Here is a 13060-nt window from a genome sequence, read left to right as displayed (position 1 = left end):
TGTGGTGAAGGTCCTGTGTCTGCTCACTGTAGACCGGACCAGGTCGAGGGGTGATGGGGTGGGTGGGGGTGCCCAGCGTGAGCTTTGGTATGGCGTGGGAAGTGTGGACATGATGGACCTTTAGACCTCTAGACTTGTTCTGTTCTGACCTGGACCAGCTGGGTCGAGTGATGTCGGAGCGTGACCTCCTGACCCATTACGGGTAATGCACCAGACAGAGAGGCATCAGAACCGGTTCTGATGTCCAAACGTTGGAGAGTGAAATCAGAAAACAAAACTTTAATATCAAAAGTGTCAAATCTGCCCGAGTCCCCCGACTGTGTCGGCATCAGGACCCACATTCAGAACCAAATGTCACAATTGCTGTCCAGTCCCCGTCTCCAGGTGGCGCTGTTCAGTTCAGTTCAAATCTCCGACTTGATGTGACTGTTTGATTGACAGAAATGTCGGCAGCTCAAATAACAAAATCATAAACACTCAACAGTTAAATTACATAAACGGTCCAAAAGTTTGGAACATATATTGACACAAACGCAACGTGACAATAACAAAAGTTCGTAAATAATGAGAGGTGGCAGTGTACTTGGATGAAGACTTGGGGGAGAACTTGCAGGACGACTTGGTGAAAGACCTGGGGCAGAACTTGGAGGATGACTTGGTGAAAGACTTGGAAAAAGGCTTGGAGAGAACTTGGAGGATGACTTGGTGAAAAACTTGGAAAAATGCTTGGAGAGAACTTGGAGGATGACTTGGTGAAAGACTTGGGGAGAACTTGGAGGATGACTTGGTGAAAGATTTGGAAAAAGGCTTGGAGAAAACTTGGAGGATGACTTGGTGAAAGACTTGGCGAGAACTTGGAGGATGACTTGGTGAAAGACTTGGGGGAGAACTTGGAGGAAGACTTGGAGAAGAACTAGAAAACTTGGACCAGGTTCTCATGAGACTGTCGCAGGTGGTGCCTCCAGGTGTGCTCGGGGTTATTATGGGATAGAAGGCAGGCCCAGGTGTTATCGCGCTCTGCGCCGTATGCAGATGTTGGGATTGCGTGTAGCCGTGAAGCCGTGTTTGCAGTAACACATGAAGGAGCCGACTGTGTTGACACAATGCGCGTTCTTACACGGGCCACTCCGAAGACCCGACTCTTTGCACTCGTCCAAATCTGTGGGACAAACACAAGTCAGTGATCAGTATCAACCCTCTCGAGCGATGCTGCTGAGGAGATACCAACCTACGCAGCGGCTCCTGGAGTGGTCCAGTCTGAATCCCGGGTTGCACTCACACATGGTGCCCAGGTACGAACGCACACAGCGGCCGTTGGCGCAGCTGCACTCGTCCGAGTCCTCCTCAGAACTGTCACCTGCAGCAGGAGCACAAGACGGGTGAGCGTCGGCAGAATAGACCAGCAGGGGGAGCAATGAGTCGCACCTGGATTGTAGTTGACAAACGCAGCCAGTGACTCCTGGTCTCCGTCCGACTCGGTCTCCAGGTGCATCTCACACAGACGAGTGAACATCTCTGTGAGGACAACACACACGCTGAGTGTGGCGACCGGAGGGTCAGGAGAAGACTCTGGTCCTCACCTGAGTTCCTGGACGGGCAGGTGTTGCACTCTGGCCCCCAACCTCGGCCGTAGTGGCAGCAGCACTCGGAGTACGTGACCACCAGGCCGTTCTGTGGCTCGCTGCAGATCAGCCCTTCCACCACCTGGAGGAAACACACGTCTTTGTGTGCCGCAGTGCGATCTGCCGAACCAGAAGCAGGAGACCACGTGAGATCACCTCTCCACAAAAAGTAAGGAGACTTTGTGAGACTGAGTGTGTGTGTGTCTTAAATAGAGATCAAAATTGATGAATTCATAAAAGTTCTGATCACGGTTGTCACGACGACAAACGGGTTCAGTTGAGACTTTCGACTCAGAGACCATCTGTTCCTCTTCTTCCATGTTGTCTTCCTCACATTTAAACAAGCAAGCGTCCCCCACAGACCTGGACCATGGGTCCAGCGGAGTCAGATTGTGAGACTCACTGAAGGAAGGTACCCACCATCATAGACGCACTGTTTGAGCGCTGCGCTGAAGGTGAGTGGCAGGTCGCAAAAGCAGTGAAAGGAGCCGGGCGTGTTCTCACACCTCCCGTTCTTACAGTAGGACGGGTCCTGGCACTCATTCACATCTGCAAAAGGCAGAGACACCAGTTACAGCCGGAACATCTGCACCACCCCAGACCACATGCGTCCACCCCAGACCACACGTCCACCCCAAACTCCTCAGGTCCACCCTAGACCACATGCGATCAACCCCAAACTATTCATGTCCACCCCAGACCACACACCCACCCCAAACTCCTTATGTCCACCCCAAACCACACGTCCATCTCAAACTTGTATGTCCACCCCAAACTATAAATACTCTCCTGAATCTACCTGTCCAAATCACACAACTGGTGTCCACCCCAGATTCCTCGTGTCCACCCGGGACAATACACGTCTTCCCCATCCCAACAAGTCTCACAGAACACCTGATGACTGCTTCCACAACTACAAACTACAAAATCCGAACTGCTGATGCCCACCCCAGATCACAAATCCACCCCAAACTATTCTTGTCCACCCCAGATCACACGTCCACCCCAAACTCCTCACGTCCACCCCAGAGCACACGTCCACCCCAAACTCCTCATGCCCACCCCAGACCACACGTTCACCCCAAACTACTCATGCCCATCCAATTTACCCTTGTCAACCCCAGACCACACACTTCATCCGCTATTAGTCTCACAAAACACACAATGACTGTTTCCACAACGTCCACCCCAAACTACAAATACCCTCCCATATCTGCCTGTCCACCCCACACTGCTGGTGTCCACCCCACCCGGGACAATACATGTCTTCCCCATCCCAACAAGTCTCACAGAACACCGACTGCTTCCACAACTTCAAAACCCGAACCCCTGACGTCCACCCCAGAGAACACAAGTCCACACCACACTATTTATCCACTCGTGTCAACCACAAACTAGTCATGTCCACTCTGACTGGACTCGGCTACCTCTTAATCTGACCTGTAATCAGATTGTCTTTTCTGAATTCATTCATATTGATTATTAGAACTATTAATAGTCCTATGATAGTGTGTGTGTGGGCTTGTTTATCCTACTTTGTGGGGACCAATTCTTGACAAAACAGCATATGAGTTTGTGGGGACTTTTGGCAGGACCCCACAAGGTTAATTTTCAATTTACGGATGAAGACTTCGAAATAACAGGGTCATTATAATTGGGTTTCAGTTTGGTTCAGTGTCCTGGTTCAGGTTATCCATTTGTTTTGGATGGTCATGTTTAGGGTGAGAGGCTGAGGAAAGCATGAAAGTCAATGAGAGGTCCTCACAAAAACAGCAAAACAAACGTGTGTGTGTCAGTATTAGATGCAAGGGCCAAATTGGGGGTTTAACGGGATCTTCAAGTGCCATCTCCAGTCACATGGGCCGGACTCACCGGCCTGCTCCTCAGGGGTGACACAGCTATTGCGGTCGATGGCCAGCGTCCAGGGGGGCGAGCAGATGCAGTAGTAGGAGCCGGGGATGTCCACGCAGAGGCCGTTCTTACAGTTGGAAGCGTCATCACACTCGTTCACGTCTGCCGAGACACACAGCTTTAACATCTTCCCTGGTCAGCGCAAGGTCAAGGCCGAACATTGGGGTCAGGAGAAAGTCGGAATAACATTCAAGGTCAAGTCCACACTTTAGGTTGAAGCCTGCGCCCGGTCCTGATTTTGATTTGGTGTCGGGGGTTTGGTCCTTACCAGCCAACGTGGTGATGACACAGGACTTCCTGCTGGCATCAGGAGTCCAGGGCAGCGGGCAGTTGCAGAAGAAAGACCCGTCTGTGTTGACGCAGTGGCCGTTGGTGCAGAGCGACTCGTCGTGACACTCGTTGACGTCTGGCGGAGGAAACACATGGGGTCAGCTTGGGTCAGACTCGGAGTCCCTTGTAACGCAGTCGCACCGATGCACTCCAGCAGATTGCTGTCGTAGTAGAAGCCTTGCTGGCAGTAGCACTCGTAGCCCGGCAGCGTGTTCTCGCAGCGACCCTTCTTACAGATCTCATCCGAGAACAGGGAGCACTCGTCGATGTCTGTGGACAGAGCGGAGCTGCTTTAGGAGCCGTGGAGACCGAAACCGATGATGGTGACACGACAACACTGACCTTTGTAGGCGGCTAGGCTGTAGAGTTGCCTCCTGTCGGTGTACAGACCCTGACCACTCGGGCACAGGGAAATAAACTCAACTGTGGGGACCAGAGGGAGACGAATTCCAGAGAGTGTCCCTCAGTGAAAGCACTCATGAGTGAGGCCGTACCCGAGTGTGAGACGGGGCAGGGGTAGATCTCGCAGTGGTCCCCCCAGCCCACCCCGATGGAACAGCAACATTCCTGCTTGGTGACGTTGGTGGCCAGAACACTGTCGCAGAAGACGGTGTCGTCCAGGTTCAGGTAGCACTCCTTCTTCTCCTCCATCTGCACCTGCACTGCTGAGGAAAGAGGGCAACACAAGTTGGGACACCTTGAACGGGAAACTTCAGGCAAGGCATCTGTGCAGGCTCACCCTCGCAGCTGTGTTTGTCCTCGGAGAGAGCGTAACCATGGCGACAGGCGCAGACGTACGATCCCGGCCTGTTCTCGCAGGATCCGAACGGCTGACAGAGATTCCGGTCGGCAGCGCACTCATCCACGTCTGAGAGCAAAACCAACACCAGCTGGACTCTTATCCGGGCTCTAATCTGGTACCGCATGCTGGTTCCCTGTTGCCATGACGACAGAGACGACTCACCTTGACATCTCCTCCCTCCCACCAGTGCGTAGCCCTTTGGACACTCGCAGTGGTACGAGCCCATTTTGTTGATGCAGCGCCCCCTCTGGCAGCTCAACAGTTTCTCACACTCGTTGATATCTGCCCAGACAAGACTGTGGGTCACTTCCCTTCGCCCTGAACGGCAACGCCGCGTGGTGCGCACCTTCGCAGTGGCTCCCTTCCTGCGTGCGACGGTAACCTGGATAACACTGGCACTGGAACGACCCCTCCGTGTTGATGCAGCGGCCGTTAGCACACAAGCGGACGTCCTCGCACTCGTCCACGTCTGCCGCAGACACAGGCCGGTCAGAGAGCCCTGCTCGCCTGCTGCGGCAGGGCCACACTCACCCCTGCATCCCTTGCTGTCGGCCAGCGGGAGGAAGCCCTCGTTGCAGAGGCAGCGGTACGTCCCAGGAAGATTCTCACAGCGACCGTTCGGGCAGATGCCCGGTGTCTGACACTCGTTGATGTCTGCAGAGAAACACGGGGGCAGAGAAGTGGAGGTGAGATGGATGTGAGGAAGAGAAATGTTTTTCAACCTTTTTCAAGGCACACTTGTTACGAGTACTATGAGTATCAATGAAGTTCTGAAGTGTGACATCACGTTTACTGTTAGCTTGTTGCTTATAGCGGTTGAAAAACGCTGGTGTAGCGAAGTGGATCTCTCACCGTAGCAGACTCCAGCTCGGGCCTCGTGACCCGGCAGACATGGAATACACTCATAGGAGCCCGGCGTGTTCTCGCACTGCTGGTTTGGACACGCGTCTGAATGCAGACACTCGTTGATGTCTGCGGGACGAAGAGAGATGAACAACTGGTGGAGACAACAGAGCTTCTGGCTCTGGTTCAGGTCTCACCTTCGCAGAGAGCGTGTCGGTGGGACTTGCTCTTGTAGCCACTGTGGCACTCGCACTTGTAGGAGCCGGGCAGGTTGACACAATGACCGCCGGCACCGCAGATGTCTGGTTTGGAGCACTCGTTCACGTCTGAGACAGAAGCAGCAGTCAGAGTGGGAACACTGACCCGGGTTGGAGCCCGCAGCCGGGTCACTGACCGATGCACTTGAGCCGTCCGTGCTGGACCATGTGCTTGTATCCTGGACGACAGAGACACTTGTAGCTTCCGTCGAGGTTGACGCAGTGACCGCGGCCGTGTCCACACGGGTCGGAGTCACACTCATTATCATCTAAGGAGACAGACCCGGCTCAGTTCAGAGTGTGTGTGTGTGTGTGTGTGTGTGTAGAGGAGAGTTGAGCGTGTCACCTTCACAGATGTTGGTCTGCAGGTTGAAGTGGTATCCCAGGTGACAGTGACAGATGTGACCGTTGGGACTGTTCTCACATTCTCCGTGTCCACAGATGTTCCTGCTCAGGCCGCACTCGTCGTCGTCTGCACGTGCACAGCGTGTCATCTACATCGCACCAGTGAACTGCAGTTAGGAGCGGAGTCTCACCGGAGATGGTGATCTGAGTTTCCAAAGGGTCGTTGTTGGGTGGGATCCTGAGGATGGTGGGCGGAGTCGGCTTCACAACTGGAGAAGAAAAAAACGACAAGGTCACTTTCCAGCCAAGTTCAGTGCTTCATGAAGGAGACTCACCAGGGACTCGAGAACTTGGGCTCCTGGGCAGCTGCTGGACGGCGGTGGTGGTCTCTACTGGCCTCTGCTGGAGGGAACACAGACTTACACCTCCTCTGAGTCAGAACTGACATGCGGACCAACTTACCGCAGGCTTGGACTCTGGAGTCACAGAGACAGTGAGTGAGAAACGTTATCGACAATGTTTGCTCAGAGTCAGGCGGCAACAGACTCACCCTCTTGGTCGGGTTTCAGGGGGAGGAAGAATGGAGGGAAGGAAACAATCCGTGTTTGGATGCTGTAACCCTTTCCTGCCGGGCAGATCTGGGCGAAGGCCACTAGGAAGGTCGCACTCAATTTTAACGAAATTAGACTCTTAATTCTGGTCATGCAACAGGAAGTGACATAGAGCTGGGTCCTGCACTCAGAAAGACATGACTGGTCCCAACAGAACTACACAGCTGAGTTTGAGGCGTTGAAAGGCACCAGAACCCTGGATCCAACGTGAGACCCGGTCATCCTACCTGTGCCCTCCTGGGGGCATCGCTGGCAGTCGCTGCCCCAGGCCAGGCCCACAGTGCAGCAGCACAGCTTCTGGCTGATCAGGGTCGGCACCGGTTGTTCGCACACGTTCTGGTCCGAGACCCTGCGGAAGCACTGGGCCTGCTCGGCCGGAGGCTCTGCCCAGGAGTCAGGTTAGGAAAGGTGTGACAGGAAGTGGGAAGGGCTGTCAGACTCACCGACACATCGGTTCCGCTCTAAAACAAGGCCGTCATTGCAGGAACACTTGAAGCTGCCCAGCGTGTTGAGACAGTAGCCGTTCTGACAGACTCCCTGCAGCGAGCACTCGTTGATGTCTTGGACAAGAAAAAAGAACCTGGGTCAGAACCTCCTGGACCAACACAGGTTTGTGCTGGAAAATCAAGGTGTGTGTTTTAAAGTGCGTGTATTGATATGTGTCTGTGTTGAAGTGTGAGTGAGATCCTGGAGGTCACGTGACCTTCAGCCAGGATGCAGCAGCTCACCTTGACAGTGCGTGCTGTTGAACCTCTTGTAGCCTTGTGGACAGGTGGAGCCGGAGTCTTCCACGATGCCCTGCTTGACTGATGGATCTGAGTGAAGGAGAGACACATTTAGAGCCAAGCAGAATTCCAGATCATGTGACCAACAGCAGGGAGGAGCTTGGAATCTAGATTTGTGAAAGTTGATGCTGTTTGGACTGAGACCAGAACCCTCAAGACCCAGAGTGAGCCAGTTTCTATGGGGTCTCTGTGGAAGTCTGATGCGCGATGTTCATGCAGCAGCAGCAGCAGCAGCAAGACACCACCAGGGGGCGCAGCAGCAGGAACAGAAACCAATGCATCTGTTTTCACCCGCTGATTCTGGCCCAACACTTAGACCTCAGCACCATGACTGGATGGATTGAGACACCTAAGATTGAAACTCGTGTTTGGGCCCCACGAAGCTGAAAGACAGATTTGTCTCACTCGAAAAACCCTGATACTCATTTCCCTGCAGGGGGGGATCAGGGGAAGCAGAGGACTCACTCGGCAGTTTGGGGCACTGGAAGCACTTGTTCTGTCCCCAGGAGTTCCCCACGCTGCCGCAGCAGTCCTCCTGGTTGGTCAGGACGGGCAGTGGCGTGCTGTTGCACTACAGAGGAGCACAAGAGTCACTGAGTTCCCCAGGTCAGCAGGACCCTCTCACACTCACCGCCTGCTTGGGCGTGGTCTCCTGGAAGCATCGGCCTTTGGGCTTATGCCTGGCCAGAGATGCCCGTGCGGGCATCTTCAGAGGAGGTTTGAGGTCCAATGGGTCCTGAGGCTGGATGTGCACAGACGTGTCTGGCGTGTGGAGGACCCGGAGGTTGACCTGCACTGGAGAAAGAAGGTGACGGGTTATTCAGGCTCACCCAGGCAACCCGCTTCAGTGACGGACACCTTCAGAGGAGTGATGCCCCGCCTGGCTCAGCGGGATGGTGATCATGTGGGTTTGGGTCAGCTGAGGCCCAGCCCGGCCCAGACTCGACCGCTCCGGCACTTTTGGTGAGTCTGGCTTCAGGGAGACTGGGTAGACAGGCTGCTTGTTCCCGCGGGCGGCCTGGACCTGCTGTGGCACCGGGGACTGGCAGAGTCGCCCCGTGAAGCCAGGAGGACACCGGCAGTGTTTCCTGGAGCTGCATACTCCCCCGTTCAAGCAGGTCAGGGGGCACACCACTGGACCGGAACCACACAGAAGCACAATATCAGAAGACCAACCCGCTCAGTCCAAGTTTTATTTTTGTGATGAAAAGTGAAACAATGGAGGGAGGAAGCAAAGAGGAGGGAGGGGGGGGGAGTGAAAGTGAGAGAGAGAGAATGAAGTGAAAGTGGTGAGAACGGGGAGGAAGACTATGGGGGCGTGAAGAGAAAAGAGAAGGGAAAAGGGAGAGAGAGGGAGATGGGAGAGAAGGAGGAGAAGAATGAGAGGAGGGGGAGCAGAGAGGATCCAGATGGAAGTCATCAGCCGAGCGCTGCTATAATGAGACCAGATCATATTAAAGTGAGTCATGTGACTGGACAGAACCAGATCCAGTTTCCATGACTCATGTCCAGACTCGGATCAGTACTCTGATGGTGGTGGTGGTGGTGGTTGGGGGGGGGCGACAGGAAGCTTTTCCAGAACCGTTTCCAGCAGAATCCTGGAAGGAGTCTTGGAAAGAGGAGGTCTCACTGCGCTCCTCTACTGCAGAAACCATCTGGAGTTCTGATCAAAGAACCAAACCTGAGACCGGAACTATGGATCCAGTCTCAGGTTTGAAGATACTTTTAGCTGTCAGGGCACCTGGCTTGACCCGATCCAGCCACAGTCACGTGTCAGTCACAGGTGACCCCAAAACTAGAGGAGAAGACGACAGGAAGATTCCCTCAAAAAAAGACGAAATTCAGACCAGTGAACTAGCTGAGGAGCATATCTATGAGCAGCCAATAAGCGGACGACTCATAAAGTGGCTGGAGCAGTTGAGTCGCTGAAGACGACCACCTGAGATTGGGACACCCAGGTCGGGTCAGTCTGACCCGGTCGGTCCCTCAGAGTCAACCATCAGATGTTGGGACCCGCGGGACCTCGAGTATGAGAGAGAAAGTGAACAAAGACTTGTCCTCTGACTGCACTGTGACCACCCACCCACCTCCCTCCGCCCCCCACCTCCACCCGGATCGTCTGGAGATGACGCAGCGTCGCCCCCCTGCCCCCTCCCCTCCGTCGCAGCAGCCGCGCCCTCAGAGCACAAAAACAACAAATTACAGGATTCAAACCGCAGCAGCAGCTTCTGGCTCGCTGGCGCTCTCAGCGTCTGGTTTCTCACTCAGATGCAGAGACCAAGTCTGGAGCCTCCTCCTGAGTGAAGGAGACACTCTGCTTCCACCCGGAGTCTCTGATCATCTGACGGACCACGGGAGTGCTCATGTTGACTACCAGTCCAGGACAGGGACAAGCATGCAGACCCAGGATCAACCTAAAGTTAGACAGTCGGTCATAATGTTTTCAGTATCCCACTCCAGGAAGCCTTGTCAGAGTCAAGACCAGAGGCAAGCAAGAGGAGGAACCCAGGAAACGATCCTGAACACGACCAGATTCCATCAATGGCTGAAACTTTTGTTCGCCCGAGACACCACAACACCCAAAAATGTCTATCGACCCAGTGGACTTGACTCATTGATGTCTCTGACTCAGCGTCTGGCTGTGGGCCTGCCAGTTCTCCTCAGAGTCTCAGGCTCTTGTGGTTAGGACCAAAATAGTTCTGTTGTTGGTCCAGGCTGACTGGGTCTCTCGGTGTACTAACCTGGGTCGCACCTCGGTCTGGATCTGAGCCACCAGGTCTGGCATTGGTTCTGACACCTGCTCCAGTTCCACAGCAAATCTGCCTCAGTCAGCGAGGCTTGGATTTGAGCAGTCTGGAGACCATCGTCAGGCCATTGGTCAGACCAGATAAACCACAAGTGACCCCCCTCCAGTGAATCCTGGCCAAGCCAGAACCACAAGGACCTTGAAGTGAGGAGCGGAAACCACATTCGGGAAGAACCGGAGACACAAAATGGCCATAAGACCGTAGTGGGTCCCCTTCACCTGAAAACCACCTGCTGAGCCTCCGACTTCTGACCGACTTGACAGGACTCTCACTCAAGACCAGACTCTGGTTGGTTGAACTAGTCCGGCCCAGATTTTTGTATTTACTGGATTTATTCCCAGTGGCTATAAAGCCCGCCCAAATCCTCTGAGCCGCTTTAGATCTGGACCAGAACCGCCGTGACCCAGAGTTAGACAGTCACTTACACATCAGTCATTATTGCTCAGACACCCTCTGACCTAGTGGAACCCAAACAAGTTTGCCCCCCAAAAAAGTATCATCGCTTCAGTCTCATGATATCAGAACCAGGTCTGGGTCAGGCTCCCGGCAGCAGGTGGACGTCAGGCAGCCAGAGACTTATATAACAGCCGACATTGAAAGGCTTCTTTGAGTGGTGGAGAGAGAAGCTCTTCTGTGCAACAGCAACACTCATCGCTCTTTGAAACTGAGCAAAGTTCCAGCCCAGAACCTTGGCACTGGTTCCAGTTGGCAGAACCGACACATCTGGCTGATGTCATCAGTCTCACTGTCAGTGAGAATCTGTTGTTTCTCCAGCTTCAGGTGAACCAACTGGTGCCTCAGACAGCAGAGAACATTGACACTTGTGATGTCATCGATGAGAAGGGACGGAGCCGAGGTGGCAGTGTTTAAGATAAAGTGCTCCAGTGGCTGGCACCACAGGTGTCCTCAGCACATGGTCCTGTGTCTTCCTCACAGACTCGTCTCGTCCAGCGAGGACCAAGCAAGGGCCTGTGGATCACTGAGAAAGTGGGTGAGGTGACGTAAAAAAGAGCACAAATATGGAAAAGTCTCTTGACACGCAGCAGAGGAATTTCCAGCCGACCACATTCCAACCAGCAGAACTTCATGTCTGCTGGAGACAAGGATTCTGGAGTCGAAAACCAGAACCAGTAAACAAACCAAACACAGAAGAAGAACCCGATACATTCTCTCACTATTTCACACAGAGCGGTGACAAAACAGACACACAACATACCACCAAGGCTAGTTCTGGTAGTACTAGTAACTGTCCTAATAGTAGTACTGGTTGTTGTAGAAGTACTTATTACAGTCGTAGTACTAGATACAGGGCTGATACTCATTGCTGTAGTGATATTTACAGTAGAACTCCTAGATACAGCAACATTTTTAGCATAGTATGAGTAAGTACTAGTAACAGTTGTACAAGTTACAGTAGTGTTGGTTGTTTCAGTAGTAGCGCTGGTTGTTCAAATGGTACATGATGCATGAGTAGTACAAGCTACAGTAGTGGTGCTAGAATCAGGGGTAGTACTAGTTTGAGTGGAAGTACTCGCATCAGAAGTTGTAGTATTAGTATCAAGTGCAGTAAGAGTCACAGGAGAAGTACTGTTATGAGGAATAGTACTGGTTGTTGCAATGGTTGTAGCGTCAGCAGAAGTACTCGTTAGAGTAGAAGTACTACTGTCAGAAGTAGTCCTGGTTGTGGTCACAGCATAAGAAGTACTGCACTGGTTTTGTCTACAGTAGTACTGCTGATATCAGGAGTAGTATGGATTAGAGAAGAAGTACTAGTATCAGGAGTAGTAGTGGTTGTTCCAGCGGTTGTACTTTCAGGAGTAGAACAGTAGTGCAACTAGTAGCAAGAGTAGTACTTATAAAGTACGCGTGGTTGTAACAGGAGGAGTATTCGTTGTTCAAGTGGGACTAGTTTCAGTAGTTATACTACTTACAGTAGTGGTGCTTGTATATCGAGTAGGAGTGGCCACAGAAGTGGTACAGTATCACTATCACTATCAACAGTTGAGGAAAAACACTTGCGATCTTTCCCAAACACGCAGGTTTTTTTACCTGAGCTCAGCGGACAGACAAACGTCACTTCACCTCTGCGACCTGATGACGTCACACGGCGAACAAACAGCGCTTTTCATGTTCCGGTGTCACTCACCGACCGTGAATCCCGGTCCCACCAGCACGTCGGCGGCCTGTCCGTTGGCTGCAATCAGCGTGGAGTTGCTGCCTTGCTCACAGGTATAAAGGCACTGGTCGTGGACGCAGATCCGTTTACAGACGGGAGCGATCATCACCTTGAAGCGCTCCCTGCTGGAGGAGCACGACACCCGCGGGGGGAGGCAGGAGAGCCAGAGGAGGAGCAGCGGGGCGACCAGGGGGGACATGCTGGCATCCTCTCTCCTTCGCTCTCTCACGCGCGCACGGGCTCACCTCGAGCTGTGACGTCACATGCGCCTGAGCCGCCACCGAGTCTCTTAGTCCGCAGAAGTCACTGACGTCCAGAAGTGGTCCGGTCCAGCACGAGGTCCGAGTCGCTTCTCATCCTGGAACACTTTCGGATCCCAAAAGTTGTGGCGGATTCTTCTTCCTTCTGGTGCGTAGGAAAGTTTGGAGGAGAGGGAAGAAGGGAGGAGGGGAGAGTCGAAGGGGAGGAGTGTGAGAGAGGAGGGACGGAGGAGAGAGAAGGGCGGGAGAAGCGGACGTGTTTGTCTTCCCCGGACTTGACCCTGGTCCGCCTGACCTCTTCCCTGTCCACC

The 13060-nt window shown here is 53.3% G+C and overlaps 1 protein-coding gene across 2 annotated transcripts; it reads right to left on the bottom strand.

Annotated features, from left to right (window-relative positions):
* Positions 1–266: 266 nt before the first annotated feature.
* Positions 267–13055, bottom strand: ltbp3 (latent transforming growth factor beta binding protein 3). 2 transcript variants are annotated; one of them, XM_053846966.1, is made up of 29 exons: positions 12460–13055; positions 8365–8640; positions 8138–8301; positions 7972–8077; positions 7450–7536; positions 7165–7281; positions 6949–7104; positions 6661–6762; positions 6573–6586; positions 6446–6512; positions 6302–6379; positions 6112–6237; positions 5903–6034; positions 5706–5834; positions 5518–5637; positions 5197–5319; positions 5012–5134; positions 4828–4947; positions 4603–4731; positions 4358–4525; positions 4206–4286; positions 4005–4133; positions 3802–3939; positions 3495–3635; positions 2043–2171; positions 1581–1742; positions 1426–1515; positions 1229–1357; positions 267–1159 (listed from the first exon to the last, which is right to left on the bottom strand). In XM_053846966.1, exons 1-29 carry the CDS (start codon positions 12686–12688, stop codon positions 1008–1010), a joined length of 3717 nt encoding a protein of 1238 aa, XP_053702941.1. In that variant the 5' UTR covers positions 12689–13055; the 3' UTR covers positions 267–1007. The 2 variants fall into 2 exon arrangements, with proteins under 2 accessions (XP_053702941.1, XP_053702940.1); XM_053846965.1 differs by having other exon boundaries at positions 4358–4528; positions 12460–13054.
* Between the last annotated feature and the right edge of the window lie 5 nt (positions 13056–13060).

Source organism: Synchiropus splendidus, chromosome 17, assembly GCF_027744825.2.
Source record: "Synchiropus splendidus isolate RoL2022-P1 chromosome 17, RoL_Sspl_1.0, whole genome shotgun sequence".
Classification (NCBI taxonomy): domain Eukaryota; kingdom Metazoa; phylum Chordata; class Actinopteri; order Syngnathiformes; family Callionymidae; genus Synchiropus; species Synchiropus splendidus.
This window is presented reverse-complemented; position numbering and strand designations above follow the sequence as displayed.